Source organism: Pyrgilauda ruficollis, unplaced genomic scaffold, assembly GCF_017590135.1.
Source record: "Pyrgilauda ruficollis isolate IOZ18807 unplaced genomic scaffold, ASM1759013v1 scaffold63, whole genome shotgun sequence".
In the NCBI taxonomy this organism is placed as follows: Eukaryota; Metazoa; Chordata; class Aves; order Passeriformes; family Passeridae; genus Pyrgilauda; species Pyrgilauda ruficollis.
In genome coordinates this window covers 2,949,605-2,969,759 of record NW_024528044.1, presented here as the reverse complement: position 1 = coordinate 2,969,759, position 20,155 = coordinate 2,949,605, and the positions used below count along the sequence as shown (strand labels likewise).

Sequence of the window (20,155 nt, the reverse complement as noted above, 5' to 3'; positions counted from 1 at the left end):
AGAAGGAACACCTTGACAACTTTTCTCGCTCAAATATGATTTGTCAAGTGGCCAACAGTACCAAACCACTTTAATTGAAAATAAGACTGAAATGGTCCCTGATTTGGGGGCTGAACACAATTTAATTTCACTTTATTTTTCTGTTTCCTGAGAGGCCTCCTTATTAGAGAAGGCTTTGGTTTTATAAGGAGTCTTGTAGTAGAACTGTTGACTAATGTAAAATTGTTTCATTTAAATCATCTGAACAGCTGAACAGTGATCACTGTATCCAGAAACACAAACACTTCTTCCAAGAAACCTTTCAACTGTGATCTTCTGCTTTCTCCAATTTTCTTTGAGGAAGTGATGTTTTTAAAATACAGCTTTGACATGAGGCCAAACAGCAAGAGCAAATCCCAGCAAATATAAAGCAGATAAAATGAAGCTGTAGTCCAACAAAGTGCAGTTTTGCACAACTTAGTTACCGACTTAGATTCATCAAGACCTGGCCAAGGCTAATTGTGCAGGGAGAGGCATGTACTTCTGACTCCAGTTCTCAGCTGGAAATTCTCTTTGAAGTAGGAACTAAAGGGTCACAGCCCTTTTGTGACAGGTTGTGATAGTTAGGACACAGATTTTGGGCTGGGACACTTTGCCAGACTGGGCATAACAGATACTAACCAAGCTATTCCTTCAGGAGAAGCCTCACCTACATGCTGTTCTTAAAAGAAGCTTTCTTGTCCTGTGTCATTTTGCATAAAACAAATATTAATTTGGTTTAGATGAGGAGGATTTTGCCCTGCAGTACTGTGTTTGGCATGTTTAACCAGCAAGAGACGCAGACACAGATAGTGCCAAATCTCTGCTCCAGTGCATATTTAATTATGGATATAGGTGGTGTTGTTTCTGTGCAAGAAACAAGGCTATATCATCCCAGTATGTCCAATAAACAAAAGGCTAAAACAATCACTGGAAATCAGGCGGAAATATTTCCCTCAAACTGGGCAGCTATCCACCATTGAACGGGGTGATGTGATTATTAACTTATTTGACAAATCAAGACTCTCTCCATCTAAGATAAATCTGTGTGCTCGTGCCTCATTGGGCTTAGGTGTAATGCAGGTCCCTGAGTATATGTTAAGCTATCACATGTAACAATGGGCAGAACTGCAGGTGTGAAAGAATTTTTTCATTCTTGGCAGGTTAGGAGGCCTTTGGTATTTCGCAAATCTGTCATGACTAATGTTGAAGGTTTGAATCTCTTTGTGGATCTACCTACCCCAACGTTTTTATAGAGTACCTTTGCTAGAGTTCTTTTCTTTTCCCCCATGAGACGTTGGCTAAAGAAAAATTCCTGTGAAAACACCCATTTGCTAGACAGTTACGGTTATCAGAGCAGTTCTGTACATTGTGGAGTTCAGAAATCTTTATTTGGATTTGCCAGTTTGCTGTGTTTTAATTAAAGCTCCTAGTTTGTACTTAGTTGGACTCAGTTTCCCAGCTGTAGCTGACCCTTAACTAACATTTAAGTAAAATATAAGAAAATATAATAATTTGAAAACCTGTTAGATTAAAAAAGAAATCAGATTCAATGGCTCATTTTCTCTGTGTCATGTTCTACGACCCTGTCATACTCAGCATTAGGAAGACATTGCTGTGGGAAGTTTCCTAAACTGCTTGATTTTACTGTTTTAAGCTTCTGCCAGCTGCAAGAAGAAATTACTGAAGGCAGGAAATCAGCAGCAGGTTCCAAGAATTTTATGTTCCATAGAATCTGATTCTGTTTCAAAACAAGACATTTGGTCCTCATTGGTCAGGAAGATAACCTTCCCTCTGTAAATCAGCACTTGGCTGCTTGTTTGTTCAGCAAGTCAGATGGACTAAAACAATAAAACATGTAGAGTTGTGACCTCAGCCCATTCATCTTCACTGAGTGCTCCCCACTTCAAAGCCTATTTTTTTATTCTTAAAATGCACATGCTTTTCTGAGGCCTGGCATATACTCAGAAGTTTTGCAGGCTTAGCTTGATGGCAGGGTATTTTTAAAAATTGTTATTTATTTTATTTTATTTAGTTTTGGTTTATTTTATTTTCCTTCTGATTGTTGTTTATACTTGCAAAGACTTATGTAGATATGGTCATTTTACTTATATAGCTTTCTCTCTCTAAGGAACTGACTAAATTGATATTAGTAAATTACTACTGTAGTTAAAAACATCATATCCCTTGAAATACAACTTTAGTGGTTATGAGCTACACTGGCAGCCCTTCCAAAGTACAGGAAAAGTTTTAACTTTGAAACAAACCACTCAGCATAAGTCACACACATTTCGTATTTGGTGATTTTAGTACATGTATATATTTTCCCTACATTTTTTTACAAAATTTAGTGAACTGTTCAAACAAGGCAGGGATTGAGGTAGTTTTTGGAAATGTCACACCATAGCCTCCGGAATAAATCTCTGGAGTGAAGAATGGAAGGTAGTGTCACTCCAGCTGACATTTGCACTGACAGCAGTAGTGAAGTAAAGACCCAGGAATTTTTAGGAACCATTTTTATCATATCAGATATCTCTTTTTCAGGCTGCTCAGTGCAGAGGTAGGATGCTGGATGATTAGAGTTGTCATGTTAGTAATAGATTGTTAGGTCTTGCCAACAGAATGTTTAAAATTTGCCAACCTTATCCATTACTTGGTATTATACAGAGTAGGGTACAAATGATAAATGTCAGATATTGCCAGAGATAAATTCTGCTTGCTCACTTTACTGGGAAAAATGGTGTTGTTTTTTCCTCTATGTTTTTTCATTTGAATGAACTGTATAGTATTGTACAATTCATCTTTTACACAAAGTAGATGAATCTTCTACTGCCATTTCCAAATGGGAAAGCTTTACTTGTAAGAGCTGCAGCATGTTTTTTATTTTGTTTCAGTTAATTAAGAATATGTCTTTCCTAGAGAGTTTGACTCTGGAGGAAGACTCCAAAGGAAGTTCTACCTAGCCTGGATCAAGATATCTGAGTGGTCCAGTGAAAAGAGTCTGTGTGTGGTAGGGGGATTGGAACTAGATGATCTTTGAGGTCCCTTCTAAGCCAAACCATTCATTGACTGTATGACTGTCTGATTCTATGATCCCTTCTTGAAATGCAAATACCCAAAAAGGAAGGGGTCTATCACAGACAGACATGATGATCTCCAGAGAGTCCTGGAGTGTGCTACAGAACATCACATTTCAATGGAGTGAGCCCCGTATGCTGACTCTTAAGCCCTGGCTTTGCTGAAGTCTGCGGCAAAACGTTGCAAAGGTACCTGTCCTGTCTGGCAAAACTTTTTTGATTTTTTTTTTTTCTTTTGGTCCTGTCTGGCAAAAACTTTTTGTTTGTGTAATTGATGGCACTAAATTTCCTGGAATTCAGAAACTTTTTCTTATATGTGAGTAAAAACAGGTATTTAATTTTTCTAAAAATGGGTAGTTTTAAAGTAGGCCTGAGTGGTCTTAAACATTATAAAGTCACTAAATACTACTATTTAGAGAAGATCTCTAAGATCAGTAAGAAAAGTAAGAAGCAGCAAATAGTTTTGACCAAGAAAGTAAAAAAATCTCAATGTAATAAGAAGCAAAAGATGCACAACATTATGCATATTCCTATGTTTTCTGCATATTACCACTAGATAAACAACACTTAGGAAGCATATACTGTTGCATGAAAAGTTTTAAGTACAATTAACTGAATAATCAATCAAATTATAGACTCAGAAGAGTGAAAGGTTAAATTAATTCTAATGTATTTGAAAGTGCTCCTTTAAGGATTTTAGCTATTCCTACTTTGAATCCAGAACTATTTTGCTCAGGAAAGCATTCCCATTTCAGAGGGATAACTCTTGTGAACACAATTAGGTGTGTGCTTAAATCCTTGTAGAGTTGGTGTTTAATAGCTAACCAGTTACTCTGCAGAAAATATTAATGGGAAGAAATAAGATTGTTAAAACAAATAAAGACATCTCTTCAGCCCCAACACTCTTTAAGGAAAAGTGCCAAAATGAAATTTTTAATTTGTTTTTTTTTTTTAACTAAAACAAGACTAGTTTAGCTTTTTTTCTGAAGCAAATTATATTAAACAATGATTCTCTGTTTTGGCTTCATTTGCATGTGCTACTCCAGTACAGATACTTTGTGTTGGTGAAACAGGCCTGTAATGTAACCCCTACGTACTATTATATTTTTTTAAAGGAATTAACATGAAAAAAAGAGCTTTTACAATAATAAATACAAACTCTGTTCTTCCTCCCTCCCTGCAACATATCCTTCAGTTGCTGTGGCCAAATTATCCAAACTCAACTGAATTTAAGGGCCAGGGAAAAAAGAAAAAGGACAGAAAACCATCCCCCACCTCCAGGAATGTGTGCACATTCAAGGAAGACAAACATGATTTTGTCTTTTGAAAAATGCAAGCATGCCAAGTACTTCTGCTGAGGGAAATAGTCGTGTACAGTGCCACTTCACCTTTGCCTCACTTAAACTCATTTTCTAAATGGTGTTCCCTATATCACAGTCATCAAAAAAACTATCCCTATTTCCCACCACCAATTTTTAATATGCATAAGCATATGCATATGTATAATATTCCCTGTGAATAACACCAAAGTGGCCTACACATTACAATATGTTCTCTGAATATATGGAAGCAGCATGCTTTATCAAAAAGCATGAAAGAAACATACATGAACTTACATATTTATTAGAAATGCAATTAAAAGCAAGTACACATTTATTTCCTGAGCAAATAAGATCTAAATCTGTGGTAATCTCTGACTGCATTTTACAGTTATTATTGCCTCTCTTGATGTCATTACATGCTCAATCCTGCACATGCAGAGTTCCTCCTTCTCTTCTAGGGGTCATGTAGTAGTGACCAGGTAGTGACCAGGTAGTGCCAGGGTCCTACATGGGTGGTTGTATGCACAGATTCCTGAACCACAGGAAGGACACTGACTTTGCCTCTGCCCTCTGCAGTCATGCATGTCACCTGCAAGGGTCTCGGTATGAGCTGGGAACAACAGAGACTCCACCTTTTTTCAGGTCTCTATGATGATGTTTGAAGTTCTCTAATAATGCTCAGAAATAGCAGTCTAAAGGATTACTATTTTCATACCTAGGTTTTAAAACAGGTGATTTTCTTTATCATGGCAGCAGCTTTGTGGGCACACCTTCTAAGCAACAGGTAAAATAACTGCAGTGGCATTTTAAGAGGATGCCCAGCTGAAAACTATTAACTCCTACTAGTAGGAGAAGTGTTTTAGAAGTCAGGGAAAATGTCCATTCTCTAAGCATTCTTCTGCTATTTCTATGTCACTTGATGCTAGGTAAAATTCTGGGGTCAGTTGTGCCTGCATAGGAGTCCTCTGAGGGTATTCTAACTCCCTTGGAAAGCTGCCTGCAGTGTCAGATGGACAAAAGAGTGAAAGGCTCCAGCCTCTCCATCACACTTCACTCACACATCACACTGGAGTGTACAAGACAGGCTGAAACAGAAGGTGAGCCATGTCAGCAGAAGGCCTGCAGGAACTAACTTTGATCACAGATCAAGGCAAAAGCAAGGACTCAATGAGTTCAGTCCCTGCTCTGTGTCCAAAGGATCATTGTTAATGACCTACCCATTATCTGTTTTCCATCCTCTCAAGAAGCATTTTCCTTTTTTGCCACCATATCCTTTCTAACATCTGTCTTTCTTATTTGCTAAAGAATCCCTTTAGATGTTACTAGAAAGAAGAACATCTATAACATTTTCATATTGAGTAATATTGTCACCCAAATAGGTTTACAATCCCAGACCTATATCCCAAGTTGTGTATTTGGGCTTTTTTTTTGTGATGAGAAAACCTGGCTACATGACATATTTTACCAACTGTTGTTTTTACTGCTTTGTAGCTTTCTTTTCATCTGTCAAGAGGTTACATGACAGGATTTTTTGCCCTTGAATGTCATTTCGTATCTCACCTTTACTTCAGAGAAATATATGTTTTTCTTTGTTCAATAAGCTATCACAAGCCCTTTATGAAACTCTTAGAAAAACATTCCTGGCTTTATCTAAAACCAAAATGTTTCCATGCACACACACAACAGAGCAAATCCTGGCACTACACCTCAGATACATGCCCATGCAAGTTGGTGGGAGTTCATCCATGCAAAGTATCAGAATTTGACACAAATAGCTTTTTTATAGTTAAGACTATAAAATATACAGAAAAACCAGGGAACCTGTGGAACATCAAATTAATGCCAAATCAAATGCATTCCACATTTAAATGCTCATAAACAAATTTGTACCAACAAAACAAAGTGGCACAATAAAATCACTGTTGCTTTCTCTTTATACTACTTAAGAGGCCTGCCTGCTGTTAATAATAATTTCAATTTAGTGTCATTTACATTGGAACTGTACTCCTTTAACAGTGTACTCTCAGTAAAATCAGAACAACTCAGTGGATGTTATGAATGGACTCAGTAGATGCAATAGCCATCTCCAATCTAGACCAGGCACATCAGGACACCAAAATCACAGCTTTTTTAAAGAGCTTTGTTTCAGCAGAAATGAGGGTTTGTGAAAAACTCTGAACAGTGAGAATCACCATAGAAACACAGACAGATATAAGGTACAAAAGAGCAGGACATAAGCCCTTGGGAGCTTGACCTTAGGAGAAACCTAGGAAGAAAGTTTTCTCATGAAGAGCTGGAATAGAGAGACTTGAATTTCTAAATAAAAAATTCTTCCAGTATACTGGAAAGGGAGACTTTATCTATTATTTATGAATAACAGGACTGCATGAAAAATACCCATCCCTATCATCAGTTTCTTCTTCCGAATCAGTTGAGAGACCACCAAATTCACATTATCAATGAGAATGGACTCCCTGTCCCCCTTATTTGAATTTTCAATGCAATTTCTTTGCAATTTCAGCTCTGGCATTTCCTGAGGCAATTGATTCACCATCTGTAAATTTAAAATATCAACTTGATGGGAGACAATAAGCAAGTATTGTTAAATCAAAGGCTAGAAGAATACTGTATATTACAAGTACTTGCACAGTCTGCCCACCTATGGATTTCCAAGTGCTAAGTTAAACACCACAGTTGTCAGTAAATGGCAGGGAGTTCTGGCAATGAATCAAAATTACAATGGTAAGCACTTTGAGGCTACAACAGCACAATTGCTCCTTGCCATTACACAGCCTATATCTAAGAAAAGCTGCTCTTCAAATGTTGCAATATAGAAACACTGGCCTAATCTCCAAATATAAGCAGTCCCTAGGTAGGCAGAGCTCTTTCACCAAGATCATGTCATCTTTGAAGTTCCAGATTATTTTCTTTTCACCTTCTCTGGTAAGTGATGATGTTTATACCTCTCTCTCTATATAACAGATATCAACACAGCTCTGGAGCTGGCTGGGAAAAAAGGACTGGAATTTCCAATCTAAGCTAGTACATTCAATAGGTCCCGTGCAGTGTTTCAAGTGCACCGTTTGGTCTGGTCACTTGCAAAATGATTTGATATAAGCAAACTTTGTAGAAATTCACTTGGAAGAAGCCAAAGTAGTAGACAACTATATCTTGCTATTGAGGTGGTTATACATGCCTGTCTTAGTCACACAGAGTACAAAATTACAATGGGGAGTAATTCACTGTTACAAAGTCACTATATTGCCATTATTCAACTTTCTTCTGTTACAGGTGAGTTTATTTTAAATGTCACACTGCTTAAACTTGGGCTCAAATCAAAACATAAGTTGAAGATTTCAGTCTATCCACAACGACTATTTTCAGTGCTGGTCAGGCACAAAAAATCCAATGAATACTAAGAGTTTACAAAGTAATAACTGAGGGGCACAGGGCTATTAGTATTAATGTTATCAGTAGAAGTGTTGTTAATATGCAGCATAGAGCTCTAAGTCTTTCATGCAGGTGCTCAGGTTTTTACTGAAACTGTATGTTTGACATGTACTTTTTGTGCAGTGCTTCAAAGTTTTGGAACAGTTTATGGTGTTTTGTTTCACACTGAAACAATATTTGCTTCTAAAAATCAAAATGGATTTTTAGAATGAAGTGTCTTTCTGAATTGTTCAGTAAACCAGTAAACCTGCTGAATGAGCTGCAACTCCGTAAGTTTAGGAACTCATTTATTATGTTTGTAGATCAGACACTGCATTTATTCACGAAGTGAATCTCTCAAACTTAGCTTTCATTAGAGCTGCGGGGAGGCCCAGTCTTTCTCCCTTGCTTGAGAAGGTGAAGCTCAAGAAGATAATTAACCATGAAACAATGAGGAGGCTTGCTGTGTAAGCACTAGTGTGAAAACAGTTACTCCTCACAAAGGAGGGGAAATTAGCTGGCTGGATAAAAAAGGAAGTGTCAGACAAGACTGAAAGGGCTGCAAGTGTAAGTAGATAGCTCTCGCATCATTAATGCAATTTTTTAACATTTAAACGTCACTGGTTTCTAAATTTAAATGCACTTAACTCTATGTGTTAGGGGATATTAATATGCCATTTAAAAATAATTTTTTCTTAAACTTTCCATTTTCACATTTCACCACTTTTAGTCATGCTTCCCACACATGAAAGAAGTCACTGCCTCTAAGTATTGTATTCTTGTTTACAAAGTCGATGTAAACAGGGTGTTCTAAAAAGATTCTGTTTGCTCATTGTATTTTACAAGCTCATTATTTTACATTAATACAGGTCTTTTTTATGAACAGAGTTTCTTTTGATTATACTGTTTTACAGAGTAAAAACTCATGATATATCTTTCCTTTCAAAACTTCCTTCGACTCAAACAGTGTTCCCTGAAGCAGCCACATTTTTGGCAGAAATTCAGTTGTATGCTATGCCAAAAGAAATAGAATAAACAAACACTGCTTAACGCAGCTGGCTAGGTAATTTACATATTACTGCACACACCAAACACGAAGACCTGGATACGGATTAGAGCTACAACAATGACACGAATGTCTTACATATAAGGAGAAATGAAACTCAGATCATCATTGCTCATGATTTACATTTTATTATTTATTGTGTATTATGGTATTACTATAGCACCTCTGATATAAATGTATGTGCATATTTAAATATTAAGTAGATGTATGTATTATAATATCTGTATGTTTTACAGAAAAACTATGCTAGAAATGTCTTGGTAAACTGTTAAGTGGGTACATTTTGGAAATTTTTCTTCTGGTGAAAGCACGCTACCTAAACAGCTACGGTACAGCTTTTGGAAATAGCAAAACCCCCTCCAAATACCAATAAAACTCTCTAGGCATACTGTAAAACTTGTTCACTGTACACATAGCATAGGTAGGCCTCCAAATCTACTAGGTCATGTGCTTTCAAACAGCAACAGTCATTTTAGGTAAGATCGACAGTCCATTCAGCTGAGTCCATCTCCTGCAGTGGTTGGTAGTGAATGTTTACGGAGAAGCTAGAAAACCCTCAAACATATAGAAGGATATAGAAGCTGCCCTCCCAAATTTGAGAAGTCAGCCTGTGGGCTAACTTTCAGAGTTGGAATTTAATAAGCATTAATTGATGTCTCCTCCATTAATTTCTCTGATTACTTACTGAAGTAGTTTGTATTTTTGCTATCCTTCACATTCTGTAGGAACAAATTTCATTTTTATTATGCACTCCATGAAAATAATATTTCCTTTTGATTGTTTTAAATCTCCTGACTGATAATTTTATTGGGTACCTTTTCCTTTGTGTGTTAAGAAAAAATAGTAAATAATTTTACCTTAGTTATTTTCATTTATTTTTTAAAATAAATGAAATAATTGTACTTAAAATAAATTGAATAATTGTATTCCTGTCTACTTAGAGCTGATGCAGCTCCTAGAATATCCTATAATAGTGAACAATGAGATACTGACTATGCATATACTTCTTGAAGATCCTGCAAATATATTTCCATAGTGGCATAAGTATTGTGGCCCTATAATCCAATATGGAAGGCCCCATTAAGATGGAAAAACTGCAGTGCAACCTATCAGAAAATAAGGTTTCTTCCTCTTTTTCTAAAAACTATTTTGTTTTAAAACTCTTGGAAAAAAGAGATCTGAACATTAGCCTCAATTCACTCATATACTGCTCCTTGCAGAACTGGATTGATTAGACATGCAGAGCAACAAGTCATTAAATTAACTAAAAAAATCACAAGTTTGTGACTTTCATAATTCCCTTAACTGTAATTTTTAAAACAATCCTGGCCGGAATCATGAACTTATGATTAGTGGATATTAGGCATCTAAATAAAACACTGACTTCATCCTGTAATTTGAACACAATGCATTGCAATAAGAATCAGTGTCTGGTGAGCACTATTAAATATCTGACCCCCTACTTAAGTGCCTAAATAGGAAGTAAGTTCTTTTGAAGACCTCTGTCCTTGAAAATTAAAACCTAACCATTTTAGCTTTTATTTTTTAATGAGGTATTTTTGCTGTTTAAACGGTGTTTGACAGTTCTTTCAGCATTGGTGTGCTTTGGAAACATCATATTTCCAGTTTCTGAAGATCTCTTTTTCCCACTAAAGTTGATTATTGCTGAGAATTTGTCTGGTTTGGCTGGGGTTATGAGTTTGAACTTCCCAACATTTTATAAAAGCTGTGGCAAAACATGACATCTGCCAGAGTGAGGGTAACGGTGGAATGATACAGCAGATTGGTGAAATACAGGGAGTGTTTCATCCTTGGAGTTTCACCTCATACTTTTAGTTGTGACAGAAAGATTTGCAGTCTCTGAGGATGGAGCAAAGCCCTCTTTTGAAAGACTTAAATATATTTCTTTTTTCTTTCTATTCACTCTAAAAACCTACTGTTGCAGGTGACCACTCAGGAGACTCTTTCAAGAATATAAGAATGTAACACAATATTTATCTGAATTTTGACTAAAGTTGACTGGGTCTGGAATTTTTTACTAAGATCTGCTCAACAACAAGGGTTTTCCCAGTTTTGTTTTATCAGATCATCCAGACTCTGTGCACTGCCATGATGACTGCCCTCATAACTATGGCTGGTCCTCAAGAAAATTATGAGAAACACATTCTCAGCAATAATCAGCTTTTAGTGGAAAAATATTCTTGAGAATGTGGGATGTATTACCTATCTTCAATTAAGTTCAAGAAAAATCTAGAGCTAGGTTCAGCATCTGCGTAACTATATTTTAGATACTATGGGTAATTATTTCATGTCACAAATCAGTCATGCAATGCAACCCAGAAGCTCAAAAGCACACACACCTCAAGTATGAGGATGGTGCATCATATTACAAACTCTAAAATCAAATATCCACTCACTTAAAAATTGAATATTTTAAGGAAGCACCAAAGTGAGCAAATGCAAGCCATCAAGACAGTACTGTCATAGATGATATGGAAGAGGTCCAACACCAAAACAAAAACATAAGTCATTAAATAATTTGAAATGGATAGATCATGTAATGGCTGTTCAGCACTTTACAATATGTAGTGTGCCCTTCTCATCCAATTAAGTTAATCATCTCTCAGTACTTTGCTGTGCCAGACACTTCTGATGAACTTCTAAATTTTATCCAAAATTTTTAGCTAGGACTCACCTTACAAAATGATGGCTTGTGATGAAATAAGAAACCTTTAGAAACCTAGTTTTTTTAGTGAAACTGCTGAGCAAATAACTGAACAATGACAGAGTCATTTTTCACCCCTGAAACAAGGGGGTTAGTATGTGTTTTTGGAGCTTAGAACAAGTGTCATTCTATGGGTTGAAAAAATATTGCACCAGTGAAATAAATGTAGAGAAGTGGAGACACCTTGCCTAACATAATGAAAAACTGTTTTCTTTCCCAGAAAGCATCACAGAAACAGATAAATAGAGTAAAAGAATAAAGATACCAAATCAGAAGCAGTATAGTATAGCTTAACAATTTGTTTTCCCAAATGCATCATAAAGAAGGAGACCAGGAGGTTATTGGGTAAAAATCCTGAACAGCCATTTAAGCAGGCTCTTTACCTCCTAAGAAACAAGCTTATGGAAAGAAGTGCCTTTCTTTTTTATTCTTTTTCTTTTTTTTTCAAGTGAGCTGTCTCACCATTGCAGATTTTCCCAAGTCCTTGCAACTCTAATTAAAATGTGGTAATTGGTTATGTTACCTCAATTACCATGATGCATGGACATTGATACAAAGCGACACCAATTGAATCCCTTGGGTGTTATACCCCAAGGCCATCCCATTTATTGTGGCCTTATTATTTTCAATTATGTGGCTGGATGTACAGCATACTTTCAAGCCAATACAGATGAAGGTTCCACTGGACTTTCAGTGTAATGTACACATAAGATGACTCAGAAAAAGAGAAATAATTTTTTTTTTTTTTCATGAGGTGTAGTAGTGAACTCAGTGATCAGATGAATTAATATTTAAGACACTTTCAGGACAATGTGAAAATTAGGGCACCTTAACCCAAATTGCCTTAGCTCAAAATCTCCATTTTAAATGCATGAGTAATACTGTCCCTTCAATAATTAGCCTCTCTGTTGAATAAGAAAAGAAATTGTCTGCTCCATAAAACAGGTATGTTTCCCATTTAATGAATGAGCATTCTGGACAAAAAGCAGTTTCTCCACTCACCAAACAGGCAGGAATATTGAATTGCAGCTAAAGTAAAATCCATTAGAAACCACATTTTTTTTCTCCTTCTCCCTGTCCCAAAAAAGTCAATTTCCATGGTCACCTCATTGCAGCTTTCTATACAGAGACATACCTGATCTGGGCAAGACATACACAAATTGGAATCCTCTGTAGCAGCTGGAATAATCCATTGAGGTTAAACACATAATTTGCATTGGATATAGCACTGGCTGAGCAAAAAATCTAAAAAAAATTGCAGAAAACAACTTACATATTTGCACTTTGACTTAATTTATGGGAACAACTATGACTGAATCTGTCCCAAAAACATTTTTTAACTTTTCAGTCTTTCAAGTAGACTGTACCTCCTAAAGCAAAGTGCATTGTGAGTTAAAGCTTCTCCAGCTGTTGAGCAGGAATTTTAGATGGCAATTTTGAGTTTAGTTAAATGAAGATGGTTGCTATTGCTATTGCAATTGCCAGGCACTATTCTTTTTCCTTTAAGATGATTGCTAGCAGGGTCTTGTTAGACAAGCTATAAGGCATCTGTGTAATCCTGAAGTTAAAATTAAGGTGATATACAACATTATATCAGCAAAATATGGAATGATAAATCTGGATGAAAAGAATTTACTAGAAAAGAAACAAAACAAAACAAAAACAAAACAAAAAAAAAACCCCATGAAAACAAACAGATGGGGGAGATAAAAACCTCTTTTGCTGAAACAAATTAGGACTGCTTCCAGTTTTCTGAGGTTTTTTTTATTTTATGAATACCTCATTCTATATAGCTAGATTAACCTACTGAATCTAATAATATTTCATCTTTCTGGAGAAATTCTTATTGAAAATTTCACATTCTACATAGAACTTTTTGTTTATGAGCTTTTACCTGTAGGTGCATGAAGTACTTGTTAATAACTTGTTATTTGTAAACTTATGGTGCCCACTGTTGCAAAAGATGAGCAAAACTAAAAACTGCTGCAGACCCTAAATGAAGACAATTCAAAAGAAGCATAAAAGTTTTCTGTAGTTAATACCAGCATACCTTTGTAACATTTTAAGTGGCCCAGATAAGTGAATGAATGTAAAAAGGAGCAGAAAGGGGACAAAGGAAGATCCCAGCAGACAATTAGAAGACAGTAGAAGATGAAAGTGACTCTTGCACTGAGGCTATACAATTATCTGGGATATCTTATTTACTGTCAGCAAGTCAGATGCCATGAATGAGTCAGATGCCATCAGGCTATAAAAACATCTCATTTGTTTTCATAAATTACAGTATTTTGTGGGCAACCACAAAGACAGACTTGTTACCAAGGGATACAGTTTGTGTGCCAAGACTGGCACACCATCAAATACAAAGAGATACGGCAGCAGAAGAAATGGTTCTGGTACCTACCCAAGAAATGACTGCACAGGAACTGAGTAAAAAAGAAGGTTAGAACATGCCAACTCAGGCAAGGAAAGTCAAAGAAACATGAATCCTGCAGTGGCTGGAGCATATTTAAATGTTGAGAATATGCATAGTTTTATCAGCAAGAGAAACTTGTAGATACTGACATACTTAAAAGAAGTATTATTATAAAGCAGCCTAAGATGAGAGGTTCCAAAACAAAACAGTCCACAGTGAAAAATGGATGAGCATCATGAGCAGCCATCTAAATGGCTGCTATTTCTCAGCAGAAAAAATGATACTCCTCTCAGCCAGTGAAAGTCAGCTCAGCCCAGCAAATAACTCCAGACCACCTCAGGCAAAGTGGGAACAAAGCAGCAGGTACCTTGTGAAGTTCCAAGCCTCCAGATATCAAGTAATATTCTGTACTCATATCCTCACCATGCCTCAACTGCTGATCGATTGCAATCCCAAAGAGAAACACAAGACTCCACTCCTGCTGCAAGAGCAGCACCAAGGTCTAATTACCTCCTAACAGTTTATTTAGAACAACTGCTTCCATACAGCCACTGCCTACACGCAAAAGAGGATAATATGTGCTCATTACAGTAACTTGGACCTCTGTCAGCACTCTCTAACATATCTCAAAAATGCAACTTCTTTCTGTTCCAAGTCAAATAGGAGATAAACATTTACTAAAAAAAAAACCAAACCAAACCAAATCTGCTGATTTGTGATACTTTACCTTTAAGATAACACAGTTGGAATGTGGTTCACTCCCTGTTGGGCTGTTACAGACCCAACAATATTCAGTCTCTAACAAAAAAAAAAGTCAGGATTCTGAGAGCTGTTTTTTGATTTGGTTGTTGCCTAAATACTGCACATACTTATTTCTGAAGCTCCAAAGTTCAACTGTTCTTCTACTGCTGATCAGATCATTAAACATTTTGCGTAGCACTAACAAAATTTATTAGAGGTATTGCTGCAACACATTAATAATATGACTAAAAATATTCATAAGATGGAACTATCCCAAAAACATAACCAGCATTTCTCAAGAGAATTAAAAATCTCTGCTACTGTATTTTCTTTCTTTATCAATTTTTCTATTCCTCGGCCTCATATTTATCTTCTAACACATTCACTTGCCCAGCCTATTTCATTGATGAATTCTTTTACTTCTGTTCTCATTTCTTGCTCTCCCAGACTCATTACCATCAAGACTCTCTGCAACTGTTGAAACGGCTTTAGTCTTATTTCTTTACTTTCTTCTCAATTAAATGTAATGTATTGTTTCAAACTCCTACCTACAATTTACATGAAGCTGCTTTCTGGATCCTCACTAATTCTGTTTTTTCTGTTTAATTCCACTGAAATTTCTGTAACATTTTCTCACAGTCTCAATTATCTTCATTTTTTACATGGCCAGTTTACAAATCCCATGCTGATAAAACCAACGGTAACACTACATCCGCTTTTCAGAGAAGAGTTCTTTCCATGCTGCCTCATACAGAGCCCCTTTTGACTTGTCCTAACAGTCTGTTCAAACCTCTTCCTTCATCGAGTCCCATTTCTAGATCAATACCTAAAGCAAAAGAGCAAGTAAAACAAACTAGCAGAGGAGCATTTCTATGTTATAAATTTTGAAAAAGGCAGGCAAGCAACTATTATTACCTTCACCAGTTCACAGCATCTTTCTCACTAACTCACCATTTTCTTGGGCTGTTTAGACTAATACATTTTCACTCAGGAACTGCAAGAGTTTCTAAACAATGCCTTATGTATCTTCATACTGTAGGACCCTAACTGAACCAGAGAATTATAGCTTCTGTTATTTTTGTAAAGGAACTTTAAAAAAAAGAAGTCAAAAGTAGTATTTCACTGTTAGTCAGATAGTTGCTAAGAAGGAAGTGTCAAGATTTTTTTCCTTTGCTTTGCTTAACAAAAACCTAAAAAAATATATCACTTATTCCCAAATCTCACTAAGAGTCTTCAGTATATGAACTACATAGGAACTACACACATTGCTGTCAATGTAGCTGCAGTACACAGATTTTAGCAGTGTGATAGTTGCACAAGACATGCTGAGCCAATTCATCTGTTACAGTCAATGGTGTTACAGTAGGGATTATTTAATTCCCTCTGCTTTGTAATATAGTTTTATGCTGTAGAAAACCAATCTAATTCATGCCACTTAATGGATGGTTTAAGCAGAGTGCTATTTTGCCTCCTAGGAATCATTTCCTTGAGATAAAAGCAAATTTCTACATTTTACTTATATTTAAATAACAGAGGATTGTATATTAATCACATACTCATGGCAATCTATGTGAAATACACATCTACTGCTGGGATGCTAATTAAAACCAGTCTCAGTTACACAGGAAATTCTTTTTCTAAAATATACTTACAATCAGTGAAATATGTCTCTGGGCCAAGTTCTGTGAGGTACTGAGCAACTTAGCACAAGGAGAGGATTGGTTTTTTTACTGGGTGGAATCAGATATGATGAAATTAAATATCCAGCAAAGACAGTATGTATATGTGAGTTTATATTATTAAACAATGTTGTCCATACAATACCGTGTGAAAAACTGAAGATTCACTTGTAGACAGTAAAGACTAGGAATGGCATCTCTGTCCGAAGAAAACACTCAGAGATGGGTATGTATTTTTTGTGCCGAAAAAGTGTTTCTCATGAAAAAATCCCACAAGACCTTTTTAAAGAAAGCATTACTCACCGAGTCTTTTTCCGATCGCTTCTGTAGCCTGGTTTGCCAGTGGACAGCTTGCATGACAATGGCTTCCCACCTTCTCTCAAGGTTTACGATTATCAACTGCATGGACTGGTGGTCTGCATTTAGGTTGCAGGTCTCCTGATCATCCAGGAGGTGCTGGCATAATCGCAGCACAGAGGCTACCCCACGGCGCCTCTGCCTGATCTCAGAGCATAGAGACTGAAGGACAGACAAACAGCAGATGTCAGCATGGAATCTTTGCAAACTGAAACATTAATTATTATCTGATATTTAGTGGTGTTTAATCTCTGTCTTGCAATATTTTTTCAGGTCTTCCATAAATTCCCATACTTCTGTCAAAGCTTAGTGTTTTATTTTCAGATAAATACAGTCTTAACCTTAATAGCACAGCCAGATTAACACTACGTTCAGTCTTCTTCAAACAAATACCATACATAGCTAACTGTCTCTATAATGCTGAAAGTTTTATGGTGTAGACTCATTTATTCTTCCTTTCTTTTTCATTCAACTGGGTCACATCTGAAATTAGTTACCCTGACAGTAATCAGCTTCAGAGATTCTACAGAAAAATAAGAGGGAAAAATTGTAGTCATGCAATGAGAATATGTATATTTTTAGAAAAAAAACAATAGAAATTATGGGTCATATGTGCCCTGTCACAGAAGAAACATTACAGAAGGAGAAAATTTAGTATAAAATTGTTTACAGATGTTTTCTGTTATCATAAAATATTTTCAGGGTAGTTCCATATTCAAGTAAATGTAGGAAAACTGTGATAATTGTATCATCCCTGAAAAGAAGTAATTCAATGTGTTTACTTCATACTCTGATTCCAGTATGTGCTACTGAGAATGCAGTTTGACATAAACTGGACAATGGGAGACAATTGCTAAGCCCTAATACTGAAACTTGATGGGAGCCAGGATATGTTGGTTCTCCACCAAAACCCTAAGAAACTGTACTGAAAATGTTGTTGAGCAGCAGAATAAATAATGCATCCTACATGCCAGAACTAGAACGAGGTCTACCACCCGGAAGCAGTTAGTGGCATGGGGCTCTTCCAAGCATGGTTTTATCCCTGATTATATTCTACTGTCACTGAACATCAAACCAGGATTTTTTAAACTCATAACATATTTTAATAATAACATCTATGAAACTGGGGTACAGAAGGCAAAAATGCACGTGAGGATGACTGCTTCAGCCCAGGCTCTGAAATCCTTTACTTTTATAACATTGCATAGCTCAAGAATTCAATAATTATCATAGGGCTGTGCTACTCCTGAATTTAACAGGACTGTGCTCTACACATGGGAGCTTTCCAGATAATTTAAATTGTAACTTGCCAACATCTGTTTCCCTCTGTGGGACACCACAGATGAAAGTGCATGACCCCATGAGAAAATGTGAACTATCATCTTTTTTGAAGACAGGGTGTTTGCCTCTAAACTTCCAGTTAATGATAAGAAGCAAGCATAAAAAAGCCACTACACCTCTCAAAGCTGTTCAGAAGCATTAAGTGATAAAAAACCAGGACACCTTTCTTAATTTTATCAGCAAAACAAAAACATTCTATAAAAAAGCGAATTCCAGTTCCAGTTTTTGTGTCAGTGTTTCTTTAAAAATTGAAATTTATAATTAGAAATGTCAAAACTCAAAGGAGTATTTTGCTGTTGTTCTTGATCAATAATATTAAGCCGAAAGTGTGAACTGAAAGGTTGGTATATACATCTAAAAACACGTATCTTTTCTTTGCATAGGGATAGTGTGCAAAAGACAGGGATTTCCTTTAAAGCCTTCAAGAGAAATGATGATTAAACTCACAAACACAGCTGAATTACTAATCCACTTTCACTAGTACAACTGGGCCATCCTAACAGATTGCTTATTAATCAACAAGGGTAAACAAGGCAATGCAATCTCATTTAAAGAAGAAGTTTTAATGCCTAAAAGTATTTGTGTTCAAAATGTTATTCCCGATAAGCCTTCATTAGAAGACATCTTAAAATGATTAAGTACATTTCATTGTAAAGTACACTGAGTAGTACAGTAGCAGGTGGACATTTCATACAGATGTTCCACTTATTGATATAATGCATTCTATAGCTATTTAAATTACCCTAACTCTATAATAGCTAGAATTCTATTACTTCTGTAATGAGAGAACCCTGTACCTTTAATATTTCTGAATTTTAAATAAGGCGAATGACAAATTCCCAAACCACTATTTATGGCAAAATATGACCAGGAATTTTATTATTCAATTTATACCAGAGCTGCATTTTCACTTGCGTTTCCTGAACTTGCCCTTATTTATTTTCCTAGAGTTCATTACTAGTTTCCTTCGTAGTTCTTGATGTAACTACCACGTCTGGCACATTTCCTTTCTGATGATGTTCATAGTTTAATGTCAGATCAGGAAAAATACCAGCCAACTAAACTGGACCAAAAAGTCTATCTTAAGTCAGGGTTCTTATTTTACATTTTATAACAACAATTCATTTTTTTTTTTGAAATGATGGTGAGTTATACAGCAATCACAGCCAAATTTATGTAGGTCTGCATTAACTTCATAGAAGTCAATATGGCTCAGAATCAGGCCCCATAACATTAATTTACCTTGATCTATCTGATTAAGTCATCCCTTATAAATATTGGTCTTTTCTGATACAATGCCTTTTAACATGATGAGGTAAGGAGAATTGCATTCATAAGCCATTATAGGGGACTTCAAGTGAGGCCTTTACATTGTGTTATCTGAAAGCAGAGCTACAGCGTCCAAGTCATTTCTAATTTATATCAATTTTACACCAGCATAATAACAGTAGCTTTACTGAAGCTATTTCTGATTTACATGGCTGTGACAGTACAATTAGGCCTATGGCACTTTTGTTTCAATTTTATTACATGATATTATGGTTAATATTAAACAGGAGAAGAATGAAGTGCTTGTATCTAATAGTGTATTGAAACAGTTTGCTATAGAAACAATACTTTAAAACCCAGAGAACTTAATCATGCAAAGACATCTTTAAGCCCTACATAAGAGCACTAACAATAATGACTTTAAGCAGTATTAGGGTCTTGTGTTCAGTGTCTTAAAGGGACACAATAATTGCCTATAGGCCATGACATGATATATACACTGTGGTGTTGTATATCCATCAAAGTTTTGCTGTTGTCAAAATGGCATCCTATAAAAACCTGTCAATACAGTAATTGCACATGCAAAATACGCTTCCAGGATGACAGTTACTTTAATTAATTATTTGCGAGGTACATTCTACACTGTGAATGTAGAAGCTATAATTCATGCTCAATAAAAGTAAATTAATTTAAAAATTTGATGAGTAAGGAAATA

The 20,155-nt window shown here is 36.0% G+C and overlaps 1 protein-coding gene across 3 annotated transcripts in view; it reads right to left on the bottom strand.

The window, feature by feature from the left end:
* The window catches only part of AKAP6 (A-kinase anchoring protein 6), a 212,372-nt gene that overhangs the window by 10,236 nt on the left and 181,981 nt on the right, over positions 1-20,155 (bottom strand). For all 3 annotated transcript variants that reach the window (XM_041484100.1, XM_041484101.1, XM_041484102.1), the window contains exon 12: positions 16,777-16,992. In XM_041484100.1, coding sequence (XP_041340034.1) covers positions 16,777-16,992 — 216 coding nt within the window. The remainder of the gene's footprint in view (positions 1-16,776; positions 16,993-20,155) is intronic.